The sequence below is a fragment of the Nerophis ophidion genome, linkage group LG17 (assembly GCF_033978795.1).
Source record: "Nerophis ophidion isolate RoL-2023_Sa linkage group LG17, RoL_Noph_v1.0, whole genome shotgun sequence".
Taxonomy (NCBI): domain Eukaryota; kingdom Metazoa; phylum Chordata; class Actinopteri; order Syngnathiformes; family Syngnathidae; genus Nerophis; species Nerophis ophidion.
Window position 1 is genome coordinate 47,790,875 of NC_084627.1, and position 27,874 is coordinate 47,818,748.

Below are 27,874 nucleotides of genomic sequence, written 5' to 3' on the forward strand. Positions count from 1 at the left end.
TAAGGTTCTCATAGTCATCATTGTCACCGACGTCCCACTGGGTGTGAGTTTTCCTTGCCCTTATGTGGGCCTACCGAGGATGTCGTAGTGGTTTGTGCAGCCCTTTGAGACACTAGTGATTTAGGGCTATATAAGCAAACATTGATTGATTGATCTAACATAATAGTGAGAGTCCAGTCCATAGTGGATTTAACGTAATACTGTGTAAATCCAGTCCATAGTGGATCTAACATAATAGTGAGAGTCCGGTCCATAATGGATCTAACATAATAGTGAGAGTCCAGTCCATAGTGGATCTAACATAATAGGGAGAGTCCGGTCCATAGTGGATCTAACATAATATTGAGAGTCCAGTCCATAGTGGATCCAACATACTAGTGAAAGTCCGGTCCATAGTGGATCTAACATAATAGTGAGAGTCCGGTCCATAGTGGATCTAACATAATAGTGAGAGTCCAGTCCATAGTGGATCCAACATAATAGTGAGAGTCCAGTCAACAGTGGATCCAACATAATAGTGAGCGTCCGGTCCATAGTGGATCAAACATGATGTTCAGAGTCCAGTCCATAGTGGACTTAGCATAATCGTGAGAGTCCAGTCCATAGTGGATCTAACATAATATTGAGAGTCCAGTCCATAGTGGATCTAACATAATATTGAGAGTCCAGTCCATAGTGGATCTAACATAATAGTGAGAGTCCAGTCCATAGTGGATCTAACATAATAGTGAGCGTCCAGTCCATAGTGGATCTAACATAATAGTGAGAGTCCAGTCCATAGTGGATCTAACATAATATTGAGAGTCCAGTCCATAGTGGATCTAACATAATAGTGAGAGTCCAGTCCATAGTGGATCTAACATAATAGTGAGAGTCCAGTCCATAGTGGATCTAACATAATATTGAGAGTCCAGTCCATAGTGGATCTAACATAATAGTGAGAGTCCAGTCCATAGTGGATCTAACATAATAGTGAGCGTCCAGTCCATAGTGGATCCGACATGATGTTCAGAGTCCAGTCCATAGTGGAGCAAACATGATGTTCAGAGTCCAGTCCATAGTGGATTTAAAATAATAGTGAGAGTCCCGCCCATAGTGGATCCAAAATAATATTTAGAGCCTGGTCCATTGTGGATCCAACATAATACTGAGAGTCTAGTCCATAGTGGATCTAACATAATAGTGAGAGTCCAGTCCATAGTGGGGCCAGCAGGAGACCATCTGGTTTGACGGTAGGCTTGCTGTTCCTGGGATTAAAGGCCTCACCTTTTCTCCTCCAAACATATTGCTGGGTATTGTGGCCAAACAGCTCAAATTTTGTTTCATCCGACCACAGAACTTTCCTCCAAAGGGTCTTATCTTTGTCCAAAAATTGAGCCGTTTGGCCACAACACCCAGCAACATGTTTGGACGAGAAACATCAGTATAAATTCATAAAAGAAGCAAACTTCATGAATGTTTTTTTTGTGACCAAATAAGACTTGTAGAAATGATTGGAAACACAAGACAGCAATGACATTATATTCTTTACAAGTGTATGTAAACTCTTGTCCTCTATATGCATGCTCCCAAATAAATAGAGGTGGGCTGGACTTGTAGAACGTAGTTTGGATCTGCAACTAGAGTACAGCCCAAAACACGTCCCTCCTCATTTGAGCCAAATTGAACTCTGTCTCTGCATGATTCCTTGCTTCTTGTCTGTTTAATAAATGTCATCACTGTTTAAACCTGACACCCTATATATACTATTGTTCTTGTGGTACTTTTTGGGCTGAATCCAGGGATTTTGGGTACTAAATTTAATGCCATCTCATGTGTGTCAGCATAATGCCGGCAAAATTATTACATTTATTTTCCCATATCGTTCGATTCCTTGATTGATTGACGACTGCTCCGTGCATGTTAACAACTAATTACAACAGCACTGTTTGGTGATGACAAACTTATGGTCTGATTTGATCATTAAAAGGGAGAATTTGTGTCAAAACAGCTCGTGCATGAAAAATGATCGGGGGATTGGTCCCATAATCTGCAGCCAGCCGTTCTCCAGCCCCTCTGGCTTCTGACCTGGCAGGAAGCATCCAGAGAGCAGTGACTCCAGCCAGCCAATTAGAGCACAGGATGCAAGGAGCACGCTGAGGCTAACAAGCCCCCTTTGTGACCTCCTTCACCCATGTAGGACCCCACCATGGGAAATATGAGGAGTTGGGAGACACTTTAACTACATGCAATTCTCCCCCCCCCCAGGTCTCTCTTTCTAAAACCTCTTGACTCAAACCCTGCTGTTTGACCACAAGGTCTACAAACACATGCGGCCTCGTTCTACAGGACCACAACATGGTTTTTCCGCACCGATGCTTAAGAGCACCCCACAGGAACACAAGGAGGACGAACAGAGTCCCTTCCAGGTTTATTCTGGCCTCGTTTTTGGAGGGAAGGGAGGTAGAAAAGTGAATGGAACCCAACAAGAATTTAGATCTGGGGTGTCGGACTCATTTTAGATCGGTCTTCACATGGAGAAAAGTCTACTCCCAAATCACGGCACGATAACTTAAAAAATAAGAAATTACATCCATCTGATTCCGCTTATCTGAGGTCGGGTCGCGGGGGCAGCAGCCTAAGCAGGGAAGCCCAGACTCTTTTCTCCTCAGCCACTTTCTCTAGCTCTTCCCGGGGAATCCCGAAGCATTCCCAGGCCAGCCGAGAGACATTGTAAGAACTTAAAAAATAAAAAATTCCCGCAAAGATTTTGATGGACCTGGTATCTGTGCCTTGGACCTCTTGCCGGGGTCCCCGGAAGCCGCCAAACTGAATCCGTGAGTTTTAGGTGCTCCCCTCTCCTCTCCCTTATCTCTCCTGCTTGCTTCTTTGTTTTGTCTGGTCTTAACTTTCTTGTTGCCTCTTTTTGCACTGCTCTCCAAATCTAAACATTGGAACTATTTAACTGGCCTCAACAAAATTGACAAGATCTTGGGTTTGGGGGAAGCGGTTGTTGCTGGACACAGGACGGACTCTTGGGAGAAGAAGGAGTGAGGCGTGCCTGGAGACCCTTTTCAGTCGAGGACGTGAAGATATCTACCTATTTGGGATTATGACAACAGGACATCTGCTGATTGGAGTAAGCGTTGCTCTGGTTTGTCCACAAATTGGAAGTTGCTGGCAGTCTTCAAAGTACCCCAAAGATGCGGGAAGAACTGTGGATTACATCGGACGGTCTACCCCGCAGTTTTTGAGGACCAGTCATAGACAATTTAGAGTGAAAAGCAAATTTTATTTTCACTCCCATACAAATCATTCTAACTTGGATTGTTTCCCTGGCTTCGAGACTCTCCTGAAGGACAGTGCAGCGAAGACACAACACACTCCCTTCTTGTCTCTCATGGACACACACTTGTTGTTGTTGACTTTGGACTAGCGACCGCACAATACATTAAGGCCGCGGAACAGAGACACACTACGGTTTTACACACACACACACACACGCACACACACACACATCCACAAAAAAATATATGCCACACATACAACCACCCTCCCCAACCCAACGCCCTCGACGCAAATGCCGTAGGGGTGATGAATGGATGGTCAGCGCCTGAGAGCTGCGACCTACCACCATGACCTTTAACTACCTTCCCTCTGTTGCTAGATATCTCGAGATGTATGTTGTAATATGTATATGTGCTTTGCTATGGAAGGTTTTTTTCCCACTCCAGACTGGGCCCCCTTAGGAGCCCAGTCTAGATTGTATTTTTTTACTCATCCTTCCCCAGCATTTACCTTTTCCCCATCTTTTACGAGGCGCCTTATGGCGACCCATTAGCGTTCTTGTTCTGTAACCCCGTACACTGTTTGTTTGTCTAATCTTGAACAGGTTTGTGCTGAAAACAACGTTTTATGGCGACCCATCAGCGTTCTTGTTCTGTAACCCCGTACACTGTTTGTTTGTCTAATCTTGAACAGGTTTGTGCTGAAAACAAAGTTTTGTTGAACTTGTGCAACGACAATAAAGACCTATCCTATCCTAACTGTACAAAAAGAGCCACAGAGCTAGCCTAAAACAGTAGCATGTTTACAGAAAAATGCTAACACTTAGCATGTGTGCTAACTAGAGATGTCCGATAATATCGGACTGCCGATATTATCGGCCGATAAATGCTTTAAAATTTGATATCGGAAATTATCGGTATCGGTTTCAAAAAGTAAAATTTATGACTTTGGTACATGGACGTAGGGAGAAGTACAGAGCGCCAATAAACCTTAAAGGCACTGCCTTTATGTGCCGGCTCGATCACATAATATCTACGGCTTTTCACACACACAAGTGAATGCAACCCATACGTGGTCAAAAGCCGTACAGGTAACACTGAGGTTGGCCGTGTAAACAACTTTAACGCTGTTATAAATTTGCCCCACACTTAGAACCCACACCAAACAAAGACAAACACATTTCGGGAGAACATCCGCACCGTAACACAACATAAACACAACAGAACAAATACCCAGAAGCCCTTGCAGCACTAACTCTTCCAGGATGGTACAATATACAAACCCCTGCAACCAACCACCCCTCCCCCCGCGAGCCCAAAAGGGAAAAGTGGTAAAAAATGGATGGATGGTTGTAGAAAAATCAACAACTAATTGCTATTGCGGCATCTAGTGGACACATTTAGAACAGCAGTTTTTTTTCATTCAAAATTACGGGTAATTTTTATAATCGCCAAACTCATCAACGATTCTGTTCATAACTTTTATGGACATAATTTTTAAGCGCAGTCAAGGCGTTGAGGGGATCCGGTTTGGTGGCTGCAGGATTAGGTCTCTGCTTTTTGCAGATGATGTGGTCCTGATGGCTTCACCCGGCCAGGATCTTCAGCTCTCACTGGATCAGTTCGCAGCCGAGTGTGAAGCGACCGGGATGACAATCAGCACCTCCAAGTCTGAGTCCATGGTTCTTGCCCGAAAAAGGGTGGACTGCCATCTCCGGGTTGGATAAGAGACTCTGCCCCAAGTGGAAGAGTTCAAGTACCTCGGAGTGAGGGACGAGTGGATCGTGAGATCGACAGGCAGATCGGTGCGACGTATTCAGTAATGTGGACGCTGTATCGATCCGTTGTGGTGAAGAAGGAGCTTAGCCGGAAGGCAAAACTCTCAATTTACCGGTCGATCTACGTTCCCATCTTCACTTTCTTCAAATTGGGGAGGAGATCTTGCCCCAAATGGAACAGTTAAGTCCCTAGAAGTCTTGCTCACGAGCAAGGGAAGAGTGGATGGTGAGATTGATAGTAACGTCTTCAGTAATACAGACGTTGTATCGATCCGTTGTGGTGAAGAAGGAGCTGAGCCGGAAGGCAAAGCTCTCAATTTTCTGGTCAATGTACGTTCCCATCCTCATCTATGGTCATGAGCTTTGGGTTACGACCGAAAGGACAAGATCACGGGTACAAGCGGCCGGGTGGCGGGGCTCTACCTTATTTAGAGGGTGAGAAGCTCTGTAATCTGGGTGGAGCTCCAAGTAAAGCCACTGCTCCTCCACATGGAGAGGAGCCAGATGAGGTGGTTCGGGCATCTGGTCAGGATGCCACCCGAACGCCTCCTTAGTTTAAAGGACGTCCAACCGAGGTCACAGGAAAGACCCAGGACAGGTTGGGAAGACTATGTCTCCCGGCTGGCCTGGGAACGCCAGGACTGATGGATGGCAAACTGATCCCGCGGGCCGGATAAAACCTGTTCTTGGCCTGCGGGCCGTACGTTTGACACCCCTGATTTCACAGTCGAGAAGGCTGTGGACACAAAGGCGCAGGAGCTAATTTTAAACTGAAAAACCACAGAAAAATGTAATGAAGTAGGAAACAATGGGACAGTGTTTTGTGCATTTCCTGTGGCTTCCACAACATCCACGGCTAATGAAAGAAAAAGGGAGAGCCAGTAGTAATCATGTACACCCGACATCCCACCCCCCGTTTCTCTCCAGGCAGAATTGGTTCTGTCAGTTGGACCCTCCAAACGGGGACCATATGTGAATCCGGCCCCGGCAATCAGACTGCATTGTGGAGTAGGCGGCTGAGTTCATCAGGAAAAAATTAGCCCGCCGCTCTGCAGGCCTCGTTCCTATTGGCCAGTCACGCGGCCCGCTCCGTTTGAGGGCACCCCAGACATTCCTGCGGATAATCTTTTCCATTCCTCTGCTCAGCTCGACGAGGACAGAGCGAATCAGAGCACAAGGCCTGCATTGTGAACGCTTTCAAAAAGCCCTGTTTTTATTGTAGTCCTTTGTGCGCCGACCCTCCTCTCCAACTTCATTCACCGCACTACTCGGAAAGAAAATGATCCAGTCTTCGTAAAAAAATAAAAATAAATGACTACTTTTTTTTTTTTTTCTTGCCAGTGAATCCTGCATAAAAGTCAGATCCTGAACGGTGCCGTTCTCACGATCCCTTTCCAGTAAGTTTGTTTTTGAAAAGCCCAAATAATGTGAAACCTCTGAAACCAGAGCCCGGCCACATCAGTGTGCGGCCTGGACTTCGGCATATCGCTGCTGAATACGGATCCCGAGGGCGAGGCTTGCAAGCCTTCCCAGAAACCCCCCTGCTAGGTCACCGCTATGCGCCTCACAGCAGCTTGTCATTGTGGTCGACATCAGGCCACGGAAATGTCGAGATTGCAGAACAATCGCTCAAAATAGCATTTATAGAAACACTTTCCATAATTAGACCGGCGATTATTACAGAGTCGATGAAGTTTGGACTCCGGAGTGGTTCTGCTTACCAGTTTCTTCAGTTTCTTACAAACCCCCGTTTCCATATGAGTTGGGAAATTGTGTTAGATGTAAATATAAACGGAATACAATCATTTTCAACCCATATTCAGTTGAATGCACTACAGTGACAACATATTTGATGTTCAAACTGATAAACTTTATATATTTTTTTTCAAATAGTAATTAACTTAGAATTTCATGGCTGCAACTGTCAGGCTTGGACATGGATTGAGTGTGCTCCTTCGACGCAGCGGGATTACAGGACGAGCCAGGCGTGAATTCAGGTACATGTTCGGGCTCCAGTACTCTGGAATGCCCTCCCGGTAACAGTTCGAGATGCTACCTCAGTAGAAGCATTTAAGTCTCACCTTAAAACTCATCTGTATACTCTAGCCTTTAAATAGACCTCCTTTTTAGACCAGTTGATCTGCCGCTTCTTTTCTTTTTTCTCCTAAGGGAGGGGGGTCTGGTCCGATGACCATGGATGAAGTACTGGCTGTCCAGAGTCGGGACCCAGGATGGACCGCTCGCCTGTGTATCGGTTGGGGACATCTCCACGCTGCTGATCCGCCTCCGCTTGAGATGGTTTCCTGTGGACGGGACTCTCGCTGCTGTCTTGGATCCGCTTTGAACTGAACTCTCGCGGCTGTGTTGGAGCCAATATGGATTGAACTTTCACAGTATCATGTTAGACCCGCTCGACATCCATTGCTTTCGGTCCCCTAAAGGGGGGGGGGGGGGGGTTGCCCACATCTGAGGTCCTCTCCAAGGTTTCTCATAGTCACTGGCGTCCCACTGGATGTGAATTCTCCCTGCCCACTGGGTGTGAGTTTTCCTTGCCCTTTTGTGGGTTCTTCCAAGGATGTTGTAGTCGTAATGATTTGTGCAGTCCTTTGAGACATTTGTGATTTGGGGCTATATAAATAAACATTAATGGATTGATGGTTTTTATTTAAACACTATAATCAAAAATAATCAAACTAAGGGCACTCACAAAGAGGAAGAAACTTGGCTAAACAGTACAAACGTGAAAACAAAAACACCTGCTCGTTGGCATGAAAGACAATTTAACTACAAACTTAAACAGCACGATGGCAAGACTAAAGACATGAAACAAAAGAGTGCACTGTGGCATAAATACATAAACAACTGACACGGCATGGAACTGTGGACTATAACGTGAAAGTTTGAACAGCATGGGTAGGGTGCGTGCGAGTGTGAAGATCCCAGGACGAAGACAAGAAAAAGAGTGACTTAAATGGCTGTGATGATTAGTGAAAACAGGTGAGGCTGAGAACAGGGACGTGACAGGTGAAAACTAGTGAGGTTGGCATGGAAACAAACAAAACCAGGAAGTGCAAAACATGACTGATTGTCCAAAATCAAAAACATAACAGGACAAAACAAAACATGATCCATAGTTGTGACAGCAACACGTGCCAAAGTAGTTGGGAAAGGGCATGTTCGCCACTGTGTTACATCACCTTTTCTTTTAACAACACTCAATAAACGTTTGGGAACTGAGGAAACTAATTGTTGAAGCTTTGAAAGTGGAAATCTTTCCCATTCTTGTTTTATGTAGAGCTTCAGTCGTTCAACAGTCCGGGGTCTCCGCTGTCGTATTTTACACTTCATAATGCGCCACACATTTTCCATGGGAGACAGGTCTGGACTGCAGGCGGGCCAGGAAAGTACCCGCACTCTTTTACAATGAAGCCACACTGTTGTAACACGTGGTTTGGTATTGTCTTGCTGAAATAAGCAGGGGCGTCCATGATAACGTTGCTTGGATGACAACATATGTTGTTCCAAAACCTGTATGTACCTTTCAGCATTAATGGTGCCATCACAGATGTGTAAGTTACCCATGCCTTGGGCACTAATACACCCCCATACCATCACAGATGCTGGCTTTTCAACTTTGCGCCTATAACAATCCGGATGGTTATTTTCCTCTTTGTTCCGGAGGACACCACGTCCACAGTTTCCAAATATAATTTGAAAAGTGGACTCGTCAGACCACAGAACACTTTTCCACTTTGCATCAGTCCATCTTAGATGAACTCCGGCCCAGCGAAACCAGCGGCGTTCCTTGGTGTTGTTGATAAATGGGTTTTGCTTTGCATAGCAGAGTTTTAACTTGCACTTACAGATGTAGCGACCGACTGTAGTTACTGACAGTGGTTTTATGAAGTGTTACTGAGCCCATGTGGTGATATCCTTTACACACTGATGTCGGGTTTTGATGCAGTACCGCCTGAGGGCTCAACGGGTCATAATATCATCGCTTACGTAGAGTGATTTCTTCAGATTTTATGAACCTTTTGAAGATTTTAAGGACCGTAGATGGTAAAATCCCTAAATTCCTTGCAATAGCTCGTTGAGAAATGTTGTTCTAAAACTGTTCGACAATTTGTTGACAAAGTGGTGACCCTCACCCCATTTTTGTTTGTGAATTACTTAGCATTTCATGGAAGCTGCTTTTATACCCAATCATGGCACCCACCTGTTCCCAATTAGTTTGCACACCCGTGGGATGTTCCAAATAAGTGTTTGATGAGAATTTCTCAACTTTATCAGTATTTATTGCCATCGTTTCCACCTTTTTGTCACGTGTTGCTGGCATCAAATTCTAAAGTTAATGATTATTTGCTCAAGAGAAGTAGTTCCAGAGCCCTTGCTGTGCGTCGAAGTGAGTCCGACTATATCCAGCCGGAATTTCTCGACTTCGCGCACTAGCTCAGGCTCTTTCCCCCCCAGTGACGTGACGTTCCACGTCCCAAGAGCTAGCTTCTGTAGCCGAGGATCGGACCGCCAAGTGCCCTGCCTTTGGCTGCCGCCCAGCTCACATTGCACCCGACCATGGTTCTCGCCCAGAAAAGGGTGGAATGCCATCTCCGGGTTGGGGAGGAGACCCTGCCCCAAGTGGAGGAGTTCAAGTACCTAGGAGTCTTGTTCACGAGTGAGGGAAGAGTGGATCGTGAGATCGACAGGCGGATCGGTGCGGCGTCTTCAGTAATGCGGACGTTGTATCGATCCGTTGTGGTGAAGAAGGAGCTGAGCCGGAAGGCAAAGCTCTCAATTTACCGGCCGATCTACGTTCCCATCCTCACCTATGGTCATGAGCTTTGGGTCATGACCGAAAGGATAAGATCACGGGTACAAGCGGCCGAAATGAGTTTCCTCCGCCGTGTGGCGGGTCTCTCCCTTAGAGATAGGGTGAGAAGCTCTGCCATCCGGGAGGAACTCAAAGTAAAGCCCCTGCTCCTCCACATGGAGAGGAGCCAGATGAGGTGGTTCGGGCATCTGGTCAGGAGGCCACCTGAACACCTCCCTAGGGAGGTGTTTAGGGCACGTCCAACCGTTAGGCGGCCACGGGGAAGACCCAGGACACGTTGGGAAGACTATGTCTCCCGGCTGGCCTGGGAACGCCTCGGGATCCCCCGGGAAGAGCTAGACGAAGTGGCTGGGGAGAGGGAAGTCTGGGTTTCCCTGCTTAGGCTAGGATAAGCGGAAGAAGGTGGAAAAACAACTTTTCTTACCTTCTGGTACCTGCTGATCTCTATTAGGGATCTGCATAAGTCCTGAAAATTAGCGCGCTTCCGCATTTGTAGTCTGTGTCGACACCATAGTCTTTAAGCTCCTTATTTTTCTCTATCTCCTTGTTATGGGACATTCATCCTCCGTAGTTGCCATTTCTAATATAAAGTAGTGTCAAGTTTTTACTAAGATCTGGCAGTAAACTCGTCTTGGTTTCCCTGCTTAGGCTGCTGCCCCCGCGACCCGACCTCGGATAAGCGGAAGATGATGGATGGATTGATGATTATTTGCTCCAAAAAAAAAGTTTATCAGTTTGAACATCAAATATGTTGTCTTTGTAGCATATTCAACTGAATATGGGTAGAAAAGGATTTGCAAATCATTGTATTCTGTTTATTTTAACACAATTTCCCAACTCATATGGAAACGGGGTTTGTATACAGAATACACATCAGTAGGCTAAATGAAGCTCTTCAACATAAGTCATAATTCTGGATTACACGAAAACAAAACTGTAGTGTTCAGACTACTTCAACTGTATGTAAATGAAAGTCATGTACATTTCTCACCTGTAGTGCAATTGACTATCAGAGACCAAACATGCACGCAGGTAGAACAGGTGTGATGAGGCGGACAGACGACATTACCTGAGGACAGACGACGCTGGTGCAGGTGACACATGCCGCTGAAGCAGGAACAAGCCTCGCCCGAGCGTCCTCGCTGCATCGGCGGAGCCAACGAGCACTGGGGCTTCAGGAACCCTTTAACGACATAATTAGAGGTCCAATAAGTGAAAGGAAGAAAAGCATAGCCTGCAAACACAACACAAAATGCATGAAAAAAGAAAAACCTCACATGTAAAAAGTAAGCCAAATGTAGCTCACTCCGCCCTTTGTTTGAGAACCATGACCCTCATGCCAGCTTTGACCCAAACAACCTCTCACAATTACAGCTCTGTGGCCAAGTGGCTTCTAACCTCGTAGCCAAAGGCAAACCATCAGCTCAGAGCTCCGAGCAAAGAAAGTGCACTTGAGAAGACTGGAATACGGACATGGAAGAAGGTGGAAATAAACAAAATATGCATCACTTAAAGGCCGACTGAAAGCCACTACTAGCGACCACGCAGTCTGATAGTTTATATATCAATGCTGGAATATTAACATTGCAACACATGCCAATACGGCCTTTTTAGTTTACCAAATTGCAATTTTAAATTTCCCGCGGAGTTTCTTGTTGAAAACGTCGCGGAATGATGCGGGCATATTAGCCCAGCACCACACACTGCTAAAAGTAGTCTCTTTTCATCGCATAATTACACAGTAATTATGAACATCTTTGTTGCTGAATCTTTTGCAATTTGTTCAATTAATAATGGAGACGTCATAGAAGAATGCTGTTGGTGGAAAGCGGTGGATTGCAGCTGCCTTTAGCAACCGAAACACAGCCGGTGTTTCTTTGTTTGTTGTGAAGCTTGTTTGAGACGTCTCGTGTTGTTGTGAAACTTGTTTGTGACGTCTCGTGTTGTTGTGAAACTTGTTTGTGACGTCTCGTGTTATTGTGAAGCTTGTTTGTGACGTCTCGTGTTGTAGCAGACGTATTGGCCCAGCACCACTCACTGCTAAAAGTCGTCTCTTTTCATCGCATAATTACACAGTAATTATGGACATCTTTGTTGCTGAATCTTTTGCAATTTGTTCAATTAATAATGGAGACGTCAAAGAAGAATGCTGTTGGTGGAAAGCGGTGGATTGCAGCTGCCTTTAGCAACCGAAACACAGCCGGTGTTTCTTTGTTTGTTGTGAAGCTTGTTTGAGACGTCTCGTGTTGTTGTGAAGCTTGTTTGTGACATCTCGTGTTGTAGCGGACATGTTAGCCCAACACCACACACTGCTAAAAGTAGTCTCTTTTCCTCGTATAATTACACAGTAATGTGGACATCTGTGTTGCTGAATCTTTTGCAATTTGTTCAGTTAATATTGGAGACGTCAAAGAAGAATGCTGTTGGTGGAAAGCGGTGGATTGCAGCTGCCTTTAGCAACCGAAACACAGCCGGTGTTTCTTTGTTTGTTGTGAAGCTTGTTTGTGACGTCTCGTGTTGTTGTGAAGCTTGTTTGTGACGTCTCGTGTTGTAGCGGACATATTAGCCCAGCACCACTCACGACTAAAAGTAGTCTCTTTTCATCGCATAATTACACAGTAATTATGTACATCTTTGTTGCTGAATCTTTTGCAATTTGTTCAATTAATAAAGGAGACGTCAAAGAAGAATGCTGTTGGTGGAAAGCGGTGGATAGCAGCTGCCTTTAGCAACCGAAACACAGCCGGTGTTTCTTTGTTTGTTGTGAAGCTTGTTTGTGACGTCTCGTGTTGTTGTGAAGCTTGTTTGTGACGTCTCGTGTTGTTGTGAAGCTTGTTTGTGACGTCTCGTGTTGTTGTGAAGCTTGTTCGTGACGTCTCCTGTTGTTGTGAAGCTTGTTTGTGACGTCTCGTGTTGTAGCGGATATATTAGCCCAGCACCACTCACTGCTAAAAGTCGTCTCTTTTCATCGCATTATTACACAGTAATTTGGACTTCTGTGTTGCTGAATCTTTTGCAATTTGTTCAATTAATAATGGAGACGTCAAAGAAGAATGCTGTTGGTGGAAAGCGGTGGATTGCAGCTGCCTTTAGCAACCGAAACACAGCCGGTGTTTCTTTGTTTGTTGTGAAGCTTGTTTGTGACGTCTCGTGTTGTTGTGAAGCTTGTTTGTGACGTCTCGTGTTGTTGTGAAGCTTGTTTGTGACGTCTCGTGTTGTTGTGAAGCTTGTTTGTGACGTCTCGTGTTGTTGTGAAGCTTGTTTGTGACGTCTCGTGTTGTTGTGAAGCTTGTTTGTGACGTCTTGTGTTGTTGTGAAGCTTGTTTGTGACGTCTCGTGTTGTTGTGAAGCTTGTTTGTGACGTCTCGTGTTGTTGTGAAGCTTATTTGTGACGTCTCGTGTTGTAGCAGACATATTAGCCCAGCACCACACACTGCTAAAAGTCGTCTCTTTTCATCGCATAATTACACAGTAATTATGGACATCTTTGTTGCTGAATCTTTTGCAATTTGTTCAATTAATAATGGAGACGTCATAGAAGAATGCTGTTGGTGGAAAGCGGTGGATTGCAGCTGCCTTTAGCAACCGAAACACAGCCGGTGTTTCTTTGTTTGTTGTGAAGCTTGTTTGTGACGTCTCGTGTTGTTGTGAAGCTTGTTTGTGACGTCTCGTGTTGTTGTGAAGCTTGTTTGTGACGTCTCGTGTTGTTGTGAAGCTTGTTTGTGACGTCTCGTGTTGTTGTGAAGCTTGTTTGTGACGTCTCGTGTTGTTGTGAAGCTTGTTTGTGACGTCTTGTGTTGTTGTGAAGCTTGTTTGTGACGTCTCGTGTTGTTGTGAAGCTTGTTTGTGACGTCTCGTGTTGTTGTGAAGCTTATTTGTGACGTCTCGTGTTGTAGCGGACATATTAGCCCAGCACCACACACTGCTAAAAGTCGTCTCTTTTCATCGCATAATTACACAGTAATTATGGACATCTTTGTTGCTAAATCTTTTGCAATTTGTTCAATTAATAATGGAGACGTCAAAGAAGAATGCTGTTGGTGGAAAGCGGTGGATTGCAGCTGCCTTTAGCACCGAAACACAGCCAGTGTTTCTTTGTTTGTTGTGAAGCTTGTTTGTGACGTCTCGTGTTGTTGTGAAGCTTGTTTGTGACGTCTCGTGTTGTAGCGGACATGTTAGCCCAGCACCACTCACTGCTAAAAGTCGTCTCTTTTCATCGCATAATTACACAGTAATTTGGACTTCTGTGTTGCTGAATCTTTTGCAATTTGTTCAATTAAAAATGGAGACGTCAAAGAAGAATGCTGTTGGTGGAAAGCGGTGGATTGCAGGTGCCTTTAGCAACCGAAACACAGCCGGTGTTTCTTTGTTTTTTGTGAAGCTTTAACACAGAGCGGTCAAGCGGACATGTTTCTCTACGTCAACCAGCATGTTTTTGGATGGGAAAATTGTGATGTTGAGTCAGCTCTTACCGGAGACTTCAGTGGATTATACCAGTGGTCCCCAACCACCGGCCGTGGCCCGATTGGTACCGGGCCGCAGAAGAATTTTTTATTAAAAAAAACAAAAAAAAAACAATTTTTTTTTTTATTAGATCACCATGAAAAATATACACTTACAAATAGTGCACCAACCACAAAAAACTAAAATGTTCATGACAAAAACGTCCCTTTTTCAAGACAAAGAAGAAAAAAAAAAAAGGACACCGCCCCCCCCGGGCCGCGGGACAAATTATTAAGCGTTGACCATTCCGCGGATAGAAAAAGGTTGGGGACCACTGGATTATACCTCCTCCTACTGCAACTCAAAAAGGCAGCTGTGATCTTAGCTCCTCGGCTTCTCTCAGAGACACTGGCGTTCGCCGCAGCCATCCGACTTTCAGGTATGACTTTACAATCTCACTAAAACGCTATTAAAACAATAAGCAGATAAGGGATCTTCCAGCATTATCCTAGTAAATGTGTCTAATTACATCTGAAACCGTCCCACTGCCGTCGCCTTTGACGATCCAGACCCCAGATCATGACATTGACGTGTGTTTGGGGTCATTGTCCTGTTGGAAAACCCAACTGCGGCCAAGACCCAACCTCCGAGCTGATAATTTTAAGTTGGCCTGAAGAATTTGGAGGTATTCCTCCTTTTTCATTGCACAATTTACTCTTTAAAGCAACAGTTTCATTGGCAGCAAAACAGGCCCAGAGCATAATACTACCACCACCATGTTTGACGGTAGGTAGGGTGTTCCTGGGATTAAAGGCCTCACCTATTGCGGGGTATTGTGGCCAAACAGCCAATTTTTGTTTCATCTGACATCACATGGATAGAGATAAGACCTTCTGGAGGAAAGTTCTAGTGTTGTCCAACTTTGGACCACGACTGTAAGTATCCCCAGCTTTTGTTGATGCACCTTTGGCTGACAGTTTGATTCCCTTGCCGAGTTGTGTTATGGATGCTAATCGCTCCAACAATGACAGATGCAAAAAGTGAGGTCTGGTTATACGGTGCCACACAGTTCTCTTGGAATCAGCCAAGTTCCGGTGAAACAAAGAAGTCCATATTTCCGGGTATCCCGCTGCTAAATGACTCGGGCGTGAAAGTCATCCAGCTCATCATCCAAAGTCCAAACAATGGCTGGAATAATTAGCATTGAGAATACAGTCAAGGTTTAATTCCTCCATGTAGAACCGATTAAGGGATGCTCATGTTTTTTCTGTGGATTGTGGACTACTGTCTGTATTTTTGCCCTCAAATTTAGCTCCTGTACTTATGCCAACAAGTAAAAATGAAACTCTCGATTGGCCAAAATGATTTGTAAAGTGATGAATTAAAGTAGAGTGATTTATATACTATGTTAGCTCTGCACTCTTACTCGACTTCTTACTTCTTACGATCATACAAATATTATATTTGAAGAAAAAAACGATTAATGGGCCGTGCAACATGCATGCAAATTCTTGAGCTTGTAACGCTGAAATAGATGAGTGATTGTTTGAGTGGAAACAAGACCATACCTACTAGAAATTGGGGCAATATACCGATACATTCGATACATCGCCGGTTTGTCTCTGTGCGATATAGAACTTTATCGTGATATTCGGGTATACGTTTTCACGCAGTTGCTTTTAGCGGACTGTTGCGAGGGGTAATACGAGAGAGAGTGTCAGGACTAGGACTTGGACTTGGATTGTTTCTTCGACGCAAAGGAACATTGGCACTAGCCGGACGTGAATGTGAGTACATTTTATTTATTTAAACACTATAACTAACAAAAGGGCAAACAAATGGCGCGCACAATGGCGGAGAACAAACTTGACTAATGAAAAAACAAAAGACTACAAACTATAAACATGAAACAAACACTTGCACTGTGGCATGAATAGCAAAAACTTACTTGGCATGGACAGAATAAATGAACAGCATGGTATGGCATTAAAGTGGTTGAGGAATACGAAGTTGCCAGGCTGACTACCTGGTAACTGTGGCCTAAATAATAGCTATGATGATTACAAACAAGTGTGAGAACTTAGGACAGGGGCGTGACTTGAAGACAAGGTGGAAATAAATGAGTTACTATGGAGATAAGAGAAACAAGGAAGTGAAAGAGAAACATGAAACAAACACTTGCACTGTGGCATGAATAACAAAAACTTACTTGGCATGGACAGAATGAATGAACAGCATGGTATGGCATGAAGGGGGTTGAGGAATAAGAAGTTGCCAGGCTGACTACCTGGTAACTGTGGCTTAAATAATAGCTATGATGACTACAAACAGGTGTGAGAACTTAGGACAGGGGCGTGACTTGAAGACAAGGTGGAAACTAATGAGATGCTATGGAGATAAGAGAAACAAGCGGGAAACAAGTGTCCAAAAAATAACCAAACATGACAAAAACGAAACATGATCTCATGGGCGTGACAGAGAGAAGGTGCCAATCTCTTCACAAATGAAGGAAGAATTAATTCCTAAGAAAAACAGCAGTGGGTAGATTGTCTGGCGGTGGTTTGGCTTCATACGGGCGGGAATATGTCGGAAAAGTATGCGGCAAAAGCTTTGCTACAAAGAGTAGCACCTACTGCTAATTTGTAGCATCATTAGAGAATGAAGAGTGCTGGAAACTGCATGTCAACATCTCCGTTCGGTGCCATACCCACAAAATGCCGAAGCAGCCCTTTCCAGATCGTATGAAAAAAATAGTCAACAACAGAATTTAATAACGTCCACAGTAACCTACCACATAGTGAAGGACATACACTCTTTGATTTCCTATTATGCAGTTCATTTTTATTTGACACTTATTGAAATATATTTTGTGACATCATGCACAAAAGGGCACTTTATTTGTTTTAAACAATTTTAGTTACGTTCTGTGCAAAAAGTGCACTTTAATTTAGTGTTATTTTTATATGTCATCTTAGTGACATCATGCACAAAAGTGCACTCATAGCTTGTTTTAAAATGTCTCTGACAATCCTGCACTTTCTGTTTTGGAAATGACATGAATGTTTGTGTCACTGCTTAATAACTGTTTAATAAATACACTTTTAGTCAATTGACTTAATTGTGGTTTCCTTCTCTGCAGGAAAGTGTAAAAGTAGCATTTATTAATGCAGTATGAAGAAGAATGTTTGAATGTAGACCCACAGAATCATCATACTGCTGTGATTATATGCATCAAGTTTTCATTCAAGGCTAAGGAAAAAATATGGAGATATATATCCTGTATCGCGATATGGCTTAAAAATATTGAGATATGAATAAGAGGCCATATTGCCCATCCCCTACGTCTAACCAATAATAACGCAACTCAACAAAAGAAGTAACTGTAGAAGGAGTCAGAAATACACAAATGTGACTGAAAGCTGTCATTTTGAGAAGTTCCATCCATCCATCCATTTTCTACCGCTTATTCCCTTTGGGGTCGCTGGGGCCTATCTCAGCTACAATCGCGCGGAAGACGGTGTACACTCTGGACAAGTCGCCACCTCATCGCAGGACCAACACAGATAAACAGACAACATTCACACTCACATTCACACACTAGGGCCAATTTAGTGTTGACAATCAACCTATCCCCAGGTGCATGTCTTTGGAGGTGGGAGGGGCCTATCCCCAGGTGCATGTCTTTGGAAGTGGGAGGAAGCCGGAGTACCCGGAGGGAAACCACGCAGTCATGGGGAGAACATGCAAACTCCACACAGAAAGATCCCGATCCCGGGATAGAACCCAGGACTACTCAGGACCTTCGTATTGTGAGGCAGACGCACTAACCCAGGGGTCGGGAACCTTTTTGGCTGAGAGAGCCCTGAAAGCTAAATATTATAAAATGTATTTCCTAGAGAGCCATATAATAATTTTTAACACTGAATACAGATAAATGTGTGCATTTTTAAGTAAGACCAACATTTTAAGAATGTAATAAGTATCTTCTCCTTTTTAATAACATTGTTATTCTGAAGCTAATGAATAAAATAGTTCTTACCATTAATGCGACTTCTTGAACAGGAACGGTAGAAAACGGATGGCTGGATTAAAATGCATGAGAATGTTTTATATTTTGAACGTTATTTTTAACACAGCGGAATTATTCATTACTTATCGCTGTGTTTTTCAACCACTGTGCCGCGGCACACTATCCGTGAGATACAGTCTGGTGTGTCGTGGGAGAGATGATGTAATTTCACCTCATTGGGTTGATAATATTTTTTGCAGACCTGTAACTATAATTCAAAAATGTGCTGTTATTGAGTGTCTGTGCTGTCTAGAGCTTGGCAGAGTAAGCTTGTAATACTCTTCCATATCAGTAGGTGGCAGCAGGTAGCTAATTGCTTTTGTAGATGTCGGGAACATGGTGTGTCGTGATCACAATATGCGGGAGGCAGCATGTAGGTAAAAAGGTATCCAACACTTAAACTAAAAAGGCGAGTGCCGCTAAGAAAAGGCATTGAAGCAAAACAAAACTAAAACTGAACTGGCTGCAAAGTAAACAAAAACAGAATGCTGGACAACAGCAAAGACTTACAGTGTGCGGCGCAGACGGCGTCCACAAAGTACATCCCGTACATGGCATGACAATCAACAATGTCTACACAAAGAAGGAGTGCGTCCGCACAACTTAAATAGTCTTGATTGTAAAAACAAAGCAGGTGCGATGAATAACGTTCAAGGAGGACATGAAACTGCTACAGGAAAATACCAACAAAAGAAGAAAAGCCACCAAAATAGGAGCGCAAGTCACACAGGAGAACACCGAAAAAACTCAAAATAAGTTACGGCTTGACAGTACACCTACATAGAGACAAGAGCTATTGCGAGAACAATTTTCTGGGTTAAAATTTTTTTTAATGTTTTCTGCTGGTAGTGCGCCTCAGAATTTTTTCAATGAAAAAAATGTGTTTTGGCTCAAAAAAGGTTGAAAAACACCGACTTATCGTGTTAAGCAATGCCAGCTCAGATTTATCCGAGAGCCAGATGCAGTCATCAAAAGAGCCACATCTGGCTCTCGAGCCATAGGTTCCCCCCCCCTGCACTAACCCCTCTGTGAGCCCTTGTGAGAAGTTGTTTGAGAAAATGATGAGTCTGGTACCACTCATTCATTCACAAACCACTGCCCTGTCTTGAACTAAAAAAATGCCTGGACGGCCGCTTGAAACACGCGACAATTTAAAGCTCGCAAAAACAATTCATACACCATCCATCCATCATCTTCCGCTTATCCGAGGCCTAAGCAGGGAAGCCCAGACTTCCCTCTCCCCAGCCACTTCGTCCAGCTCTTCCCGGGGGATACTGAGGCTTTCCCAGGCCAGCCGGGAGACATAGTCTTCCCAACGTGTCCTGGGTCTTCCCCGTGGCCTCCTACCAGTTGGACGTGCCCTAAACACCTCCCTAGGGAGGCGTTCGGGTGGCATCCTGACCAGATGCCCGAACCACCTCATCTGGCTCCTCTCCATGTGGAGGAGCAGCGGCTTTACTTTGAGTTCCTCCCGGATGACAGAGCTTCTCACCCTATCTCTAAGGGAGAGACCCACCACCCGGCGGAGGAAACTCATTTCGGCCGCTTGTACCCGTGATCTTATTCTTTCGGTCATGACCCAAAGCTCATGACCAAAGGTGAGGATGGGAAATCGAGAGCTTTGCCTTCCGGCTCAGCTCCTTCTTCACCACATTGGATCGGTACAACGTCCGCATTACTGAAGACGCCGCACCGATCCGCCTGTCGATCTCACCATCAACTCTTCCCTCACTCGTGAACAAGTCTCCTAGGTACTTGAACTCCTCCACTTGGGGCAGGGTCTCCTCCCCAACCCGGAGATGGCACTCCACCCTTTTCCGGGCGAGAACTATGGACTCGGACTTGGAGGTGCTGATTCTCATTCCGGTCGCTTCACACTCGGCTGCGAACCGATCCAGTGAGAGCTGAAGATCCCGGTCAGATGAAGCCATCAGAACCACATCATCTGCAAAAAGCAGAGACCTAATCCCGTGGCCACCAAACCGGATCCCCTCAACGGCAATTCATACACCCCTAACGTAAATCATTCCTAGAATTATAACAGGCACGAAACACAGGCGAGCAGTGTGGATTAAGTCTTGGCTGAAATGCCTCTCATGACAACTCGTCAGAACTCTAGTACCGCTCGGTTCACATTCTGCATCTGAAGTGGACTTGGCAGCACAAAATATGGAAATGCGGTTGTAACGCTAGCAAGCAGGGCCGGGGAAATATTGTAGGCCTCGCAATTCGATTACGATTCAGGGGCTACGATTGTTGAATGTCAAGATAGCCAAAGGGTTCCGAGGGGGGAAGTGCGGTGGAACCTCAATGTATAATCCAGATTTTATTAGTGTGATCTGCAGACGGTCTTGCAAGGTAGGTCGGTCTTTATTGTCACTGCACAAGTACAACAAAACTTTGTTTTCAGTACAAACCCGTTCAAGATTAGACAAACAACAGTGTACAGGGTTACAGAACATGAACGCTGATGGGTCGCCACAAGGCGCCCCGTAAAAGATGGGAAAAAGGTAAAACGCTAGGGAAGGATGAGTAAAAAAAATACTATCCAAACGGGGCTCCTAAGGGGGCCCAGTCTGGAGTGGGGAAAAAAACCTCCATAGCAAAGCACATATACATATAACAACATACATCTCGAGATATCTAACAGAGGGAAGGGAATGCGGGGTCATGGTGGTAGGCCGCAGCTCTCAAGCACTGACCATCCTTTGTGACCCCTATGGGATTTGCGTTAACCCTTGTGAATACCGTATTTCCTTGAATTGCCGCCGGGTATATAGTATGCGCCTGCCTACAATTACTGCCGGGTCAGGATCGTTTCGCAAAATAATTAGCGCATGCTTAGCATAATCGCCGACTCAGGATTAACAGCGGGTCAAACTCGTTTCGCAAAATATAATTTTTAATTAGCGCATGTCTAGAATTTCCGCCGTGTCAAACTCATTTCGCAAAATAATTAGCATATGCCTAGAATTTCCGCCGGGTCAAACTCGTCACGTCACAAGTGACACTTCACCTGTCATCATTTTCAAAATGGGCTGATTTCAATCATTTGAAATCGCATAAAGGGAAGAAGATTAAGAGCTATTCAGTAGGATTTAAGGTCCAAGCTATTGAATATGCTAAAAAGAACAGTAAGCAGCTATGTTTTATTAACATACCGTAGCTGCGTGTGTCAAAGGTGAGTCATTAAATGACTCCCGCCTCCTGGTGGTAGAGGGCGCTAGTGATCCTTCTTGCGACTACTCGGCTGCAGAAGAAGTGACAACAAGCAGCGATCGTTTATTTTTTCCTCTCGCTTGCACTTTTAACATGGAGGATTACATATCTAAAATAAAACAGTTTTCAAAACTGGACTTTCAATCGAAGCAGGAGGTAATAAAGGAAGATCTCTATCGAGACAGAGAGACTTTTAAAAGTGAAGAAAGATAAGGAAGACTTCTATAAACAAGTTATCGATGCTTTTGATCAGAAGGAGCTGCGCATGGACTTCATTTATAAGTAAAGGTAAGACCATAATAACCTTTTTTTTATTTTTATTAAATGTGCTTTTCATGATGGTATCCTTACATCACACTCAAATTTTTAAGTGCAGACCTAAATTTACCGCATGCCTTTGGTAAGCGCTGGAGTGAGAAGAGGTTTTAAATTAATTAGCGCCCCGGCGGCAATTCAAGGAAATACGGTAACTAGAAGTCTATAGCTTCAATATTAAAAAATAATATATGGTATTTTTCGGACCATAGGGCGTATCAGATTCAAAAGCCCTCAGCCGATGAACGGGTCAATTCAGGTCTATTTTCATTCAAAAGGCGCACCGCATTATAAGGCGCATATGATGTCAGATGATTTTTTTCTAAATGTAAAAGACTGTGGTCTACATAACATGTAATGGTGGTTCTTTGGTCAAAATGTTGCATAGATGATGTTTTACAGATCACTTTCTGACAGTTGCTTCAGGATGCACCGTTTTGTGGGCGGTTTTATTTACTTTGCTCACCTTGGACAACATCTTCTCCCTATCATCTTTGTTGTAGCGGTGTAGCGTGCAAGGACGGGAGATGGAAGAAGTGTCAAAAGATGGAGGTAACTGTTTTAATTACATTCAGACTTTACTTCAATCAATAACGGAGCGGCATCTCCTCATCCGCTGGAAATGTGTCCCGTGAAAAAACGCCCAACCGGAACTCTCTACTAACTAAAGTTCCTTGGGTGAATAAAGTAAACTCATTACACCGGTTAGTTTTAGCTCTTTCATGGCAGATATAAGTAAGAACTTTACACTACCTTATATTAGAAATGGCAACAGAGAAGGATGAATGTCCCATAACAAGAAGATAGAGAAAAAGAAGCAGATTATGACTACAAAGGCGGACGCGTGCAATTTTTCAGGACTTATGCAGATCCTAAATACAGATCAGCAGGTACCAGAAAGTAAGAAAAGTTGGTTTTGCATAATATTGCAAAACAAAACGCCAGATAAAATATCTTACTTTGTACACACACCATAATAATACTCCTCTGTTGAAGCACAGTACAATCCTTCAAGCGGTGCGGCTTCATAGCTTACCAAAGTCGTACTAAAAAAACATTTTGATAGATTTTTGAGCGCTGTGTGTAATGTTATATATTCTCAATGGAACATTTAACGTTTTGGTGTTGTTTACTAGCATCATCTTGCAGTTTACACATATCTCTTATGTATGACTGCCATCCACTGGTCACATTTATCATTACACCATGTACCACATACAATTGCTTTGAGGTCAGTAAGCATAACCATAAATATGCTGTACATTTTGAGAAAATGAGAGGATTTTAAGTGCGCCTTATAGTCCGAAAAATACAGTACTGTTAAATTAAGAATTTATACTTTAAGTGGCTATTAATTTGTGACATTGTGGCCTCCATACAAAGTCCACATTTGTGAAACTGTATTACAGAATGGTTCACATTGTTGTCCATCCATCACTGAAACCTTTAGATTTTCAACAAACATCAGCATCCACAAGTGAAAGAGCCATACTTACTTTGCTCAGAGACCAATAAAGCCCTTTTATTTCCACAGTGGAAAGCCTGTCACTCCAGATGAGTTCATGGTGACATTTAAAACAGGCAAAGGAGAATTAGTTCCCCATGATAGGATGTCTGAGACTCTGTGCTTTAGAAAGGTTGCAGAGTGAATGTGTGCCGGTTTGCATGAGTTGGATGTATGAGTTGTCAGTTTTCAGGAATATTGAGATTTTAATTAGACGTTTACTATATTTTTTGGACCATAGGGCACACCGGACTATAAGGCACATTAAAGAGGTCATATTATGATTTTTTTCTTAATGTAAAACCCTTCCTTGTGGTCTAAATAATGGTAGTTATTTGGTCAAATTGTTGCATGAATGATGTTTTACAGATCATCTTCAAGTCGCTTGCTGACGGTTTTGTGGGCGGACTTAATTACGTGGCTCACCTTCGACAGAGTCTTCTCCCCGTCATCTTTAATGTAGCGGTGTAGCGTGCAAGGACGCGAGTGGGAGAAGTGTCAAAAAGCTGGAGCTAACTGTTTTAATGACGTTCAGACTTTATTTTCATCAATAACGGAGATGCATCTCCTCATCCGTGGCTCACTAGTAAAACAACAACGCCGGAAATGTGGCCCCTGAAAAACCGTCAGACCTGAACTCCCTAATAACTAAAGTTCCTTGGGTGAATAATGTAAACTCACTACACCGGTGGTTTTTATAGAGAAATATAAGTTAGAACTTAACACTATTTTATATTAGAAATGGCATCAGCAGAGGGTGAATGCCCCATAATAAGAAGACAGAGAAAAATAAGCTTGTTGACAACGGCATCAACACGGACTACATTGGCGGACGTGCGCAAATTTTCAGGACTTGTCTCAAATACACATCAGCAGAAACCATCCATCCATTTTCATCCGCTTATTCCCTTTGGGGTTGCGGGGGGCACTCGTGCCTATCCCAGCTACGACCGGGCGGAAGGCGCTGTACACCCTGGACAAGTCTCCACCTCATCGCAGCAGCAGAAACCAGAAGGTAAGAAAAGTTTGTTGGGAATAATCTTGTGAAACAAAACTCCAGGTAATATGTCTGCTAATGGGTGCCATTTTACGGTCCTTATACGCACACCCTAGTAATACTTGTATCTCTTACTACGAAAGCCGTAATGGGCCGACAATCCATGAAGCGGTGTGGCTTCAAAGTCTTACTAAAACATTTGACAGATTTTCTAGTGCCGTGTGTAATGTTCTTTATTTTCAATGGAACGTTTAAAGTTTTGGTCTTGTTTGCTGGCGCCATGTTGCAGTCTACACATATCTCTTATGTGTGACTGCCATCTACTGGTCACACTTATCATTAAAGTTAAAATTTAAAGTACCAATGATTGTCACACACATGTGTCCGACGCTAATTTGAATTTGATTTGCCATAAACACAGCTGAGATCGGCTCCAACGATCCCCCGCGACGCCAAAAGGGACAAGCAGTAGAAAAATGATGGATGGATCTTAGTGATTAGCATTAGCAATAAAAAAAAAAAAAGTTAAAGTACCACTGATAGTCACACACACACTAGTTGTGGTGAAATTAATTTGATCCATCCCCTTGTTCACCCCCTGAAAGGTGAGGGGAGCAGTGGGCAGCACCGCTGGCAGCGCCCGGGAATTATTTTTGGTGATTTAACCCCCAATTCCAACCCTTAATGCGGAGTGCCAAGCAGGGAGGTAACTGGTCACATTTTTATAGTCTTTGGTATGACTCGACCGGGGTTTGAACTCACAACCTACCGATCTCAGGGCGGACACTCTAACCACTAGGTCACTGAGTAGGTTACATCACACCATGTACCAAATAAAATTGCTTTGAGGTCAGTAAGCACAACCAAAACAATGCCGTACATTAGGTGCACCGGGTTATAAAGCACACTGTCGATTTTTGAGAAAATGAAAGGATTTTAAGTGCGCCTTATAGTCCGAAAAATACGGTATTTCAAATCTAAGTCTTTGTTCTGTTGCTATCATAAATTACTACACCCATCCATCCATCCATTTTCTACCGCTTATTCCCTTTTCCCTTTTGGGGTCACGGGGGGCGCTGGCGCCTATCTCAGCTACAATCGGGCGGAAGGCGGGGTACACCCTGGACAAGTCGCCACCTCATCACAGGGCCTAAATTACTACAAGGAAAGGTCATTACTAGTCAGACCTTCAGGTAAATGATAAAAAAGCACATGTACTGTATGTGCACATTCAGCACTGGTGCAGAACCCTGCACTAGATCGTCTCGATATTGCCGAGGTATCGCCGATACAGGTCTTGTCAGTAAATCCGCTCCATCGTGTTGCCGTCATCAGTGCTAAGGTTGGCACACGGCTCGTCATTAAAATCTCTTAATCGCAGTGCATCATTATATGTTTGCCCATAGCAGCAGGATATTGATTAAAGAAATCTTTGATCTTTTTTTTTTTCCAGCTACTCACTTTAAAGCGGGGAAGATCCCGTTGGCTTTAAAAAAACTGCACGATACGGTCTTCTGGGGACAAACTCACACTCACTCACCCACCCTCGTAAGTAGCCAATAAGCATCATTCTTATTGCTGGTCTTTGGTAAGCAACGCCAACATGCCATCCATCCATACATCTTCTTCCGCTTATCAGAGGTCAAGTCGCGGGGACAGCAGCCTAAGCAGGGAAGCCCAGACTTCCCTCTCCCCAGCCACTTTGTACAGCTCCTCCTGAGGGATCCGGAGGCGTTCCCAGGCCAGCCGGGAGACATAGTCTTCCCAACGTGTCCTGGGTCTTTCCTGTGCCCGAAATACATCCCTAGGGAGGCGTTCGGGTGGCATCCTGACCAGATTCCCCAACCACCTCATCTGGCTCCTCTCGATGTGGAGGAGCAGTGGCTTTACTTTGAGCTCCTGCCGGATGACAGAGCTTCTCACCCTATCTCTAAGGGAGAGACCCGCCACCCAGCAGAGGAAACTGTTTTCGTAACCGGGCTTTTGTCCTTTCGGTCATAACCCAAAGCTCATGAACATAGGTGACGATGGGAATGTAGATCGACCGGTAAATTGAGAGCTTTGCCTTCCGGCTCAGCTCCTTCTTCACTACAACAGATCGATACAGCGTCCGCATTACTGAAGATGCCGCACCGATCCGCCTATCGACCTCACGATCCACTCTTCCCCCATTCGTGAGCAAGACTCCGAGGTACTTGAACTGCTCCACTTGCGGAAAGATCTCCTCCCCAATTTGAAGAAAGTGAAGATGGGAACGTAGATCGACTAGTAAATTGAGAGCTTTGCCTTCCGGCTCAGCTCCTTCTTCACCACAACGGATCGATACAGCATCAGCATTACTGAAGACACCTCACCGATCTGCCTGTCAACCTCACGATCCACTCTTCCCTCACTTGTGAACAAGACTCAGAGGTACATTAACTCCTCCACTTGGGGCAAGATCTCCTCTCCAATTTGAAGAAAGTGAAGATGGGAACGTAAATCGGCTAGTAAATTGAGAGCTTTGCCTTCCGGCTCAGCTCCTTCTTCACCAAAACGTATCGATACAGCATCAGCATTACTGAAGACACCTCACGATCCACTCTTCCCTCACTTGTGAACAAGACTCGGAGGTACTTGAACTCCTCCACCCGGGGCAAGATCTCCTCCCCAATTTGAAGAAAATGAGGATGGGAACATTGATCGACCGGTAAATTGAGAGGTTTGCCTTCCGGCTCAGGTCCTTCTTCACCACAATGGATCGATACAGCGTCCGCATTACTGAAGACGCCGCACCGATCCGCCTATCGACCTCACGATCCACTCTTCCCTCACTTGTGAACAAGACTCGGAGGTACTTGAACTCCTCCACCTGGGGCAAGATCTCCTCCCCAATTTGAAGAAAGTGAGGATGGGAACGTAGATCGACCGGTAAATTTAGAGCTTTGCCTTCCGGCTCAGCTTCTTCTTCACCAAAACATATCGATACAGCGTCCGCATTACTGAAGACACCTCACGATCCACTCTTCCCTCACTTGTGAACAAGACTCATAGGTACTTGAACTCCTCCACTTGGGCCAAGATCTCCTCCCCAATTTGAAGAAAGTGAAGATGGGAACATAGATCGACCGGTAAATTGAGAGCATTGCCTTCCGGCTCAGCTCCTTCTTCACCACAACGGATCGATACAGCGTCCGCATTACTGAAGACGCCGCACCAATCCGCCTATCGACCTCACGATCCACTCTTACCCCATTCGTGAGCAAGACTCCGAGGTACTTGAACTCCTCCACTTGAGGCAAGATCTCCTCCCCAATTTGAAGAAAGTGAAGATGGGAACGTAGATCGACTGGTAAATTGAGAGCTTTGCCTTCCGGCTCAGCTCCATCTTCCCCAAAACGTATCGATACAGCGTCAGCATTACTGAAGACACCTCACGATCCACTCTTCCCTCACTTGTGAACAAGACTCAG

The 27,874-nt window shown here is 44.4% G+C and overlaps 1 protein-coding gene across 2 annotated transcripts in view; it reads right to left on the bottom strand.

Annotated features, from left to right (window-relative positions):
* Nucleotides 1–27,874, bottom strand: part of LOC133536502 (retinoic acid receptor RXR-alpha-A) — a 298,975-nt gene that overhangs the window by 188,264 nt on the left and 82,837 nt on the right. For both annotated transcript variants that reach the window (XM_061877084.1, XM_061877085.1), the window contains exon 2: nucleotides 10,945–11,058. In XM_061877084.1, coding sequence (XP_061733068.1) covers nucleotides 10,945–11,058 — 114 coding nt within the window. The remainder of the gene's footprint in view (nucleotides 1–10,944; nucleotides 11,059–27,874) is intronic.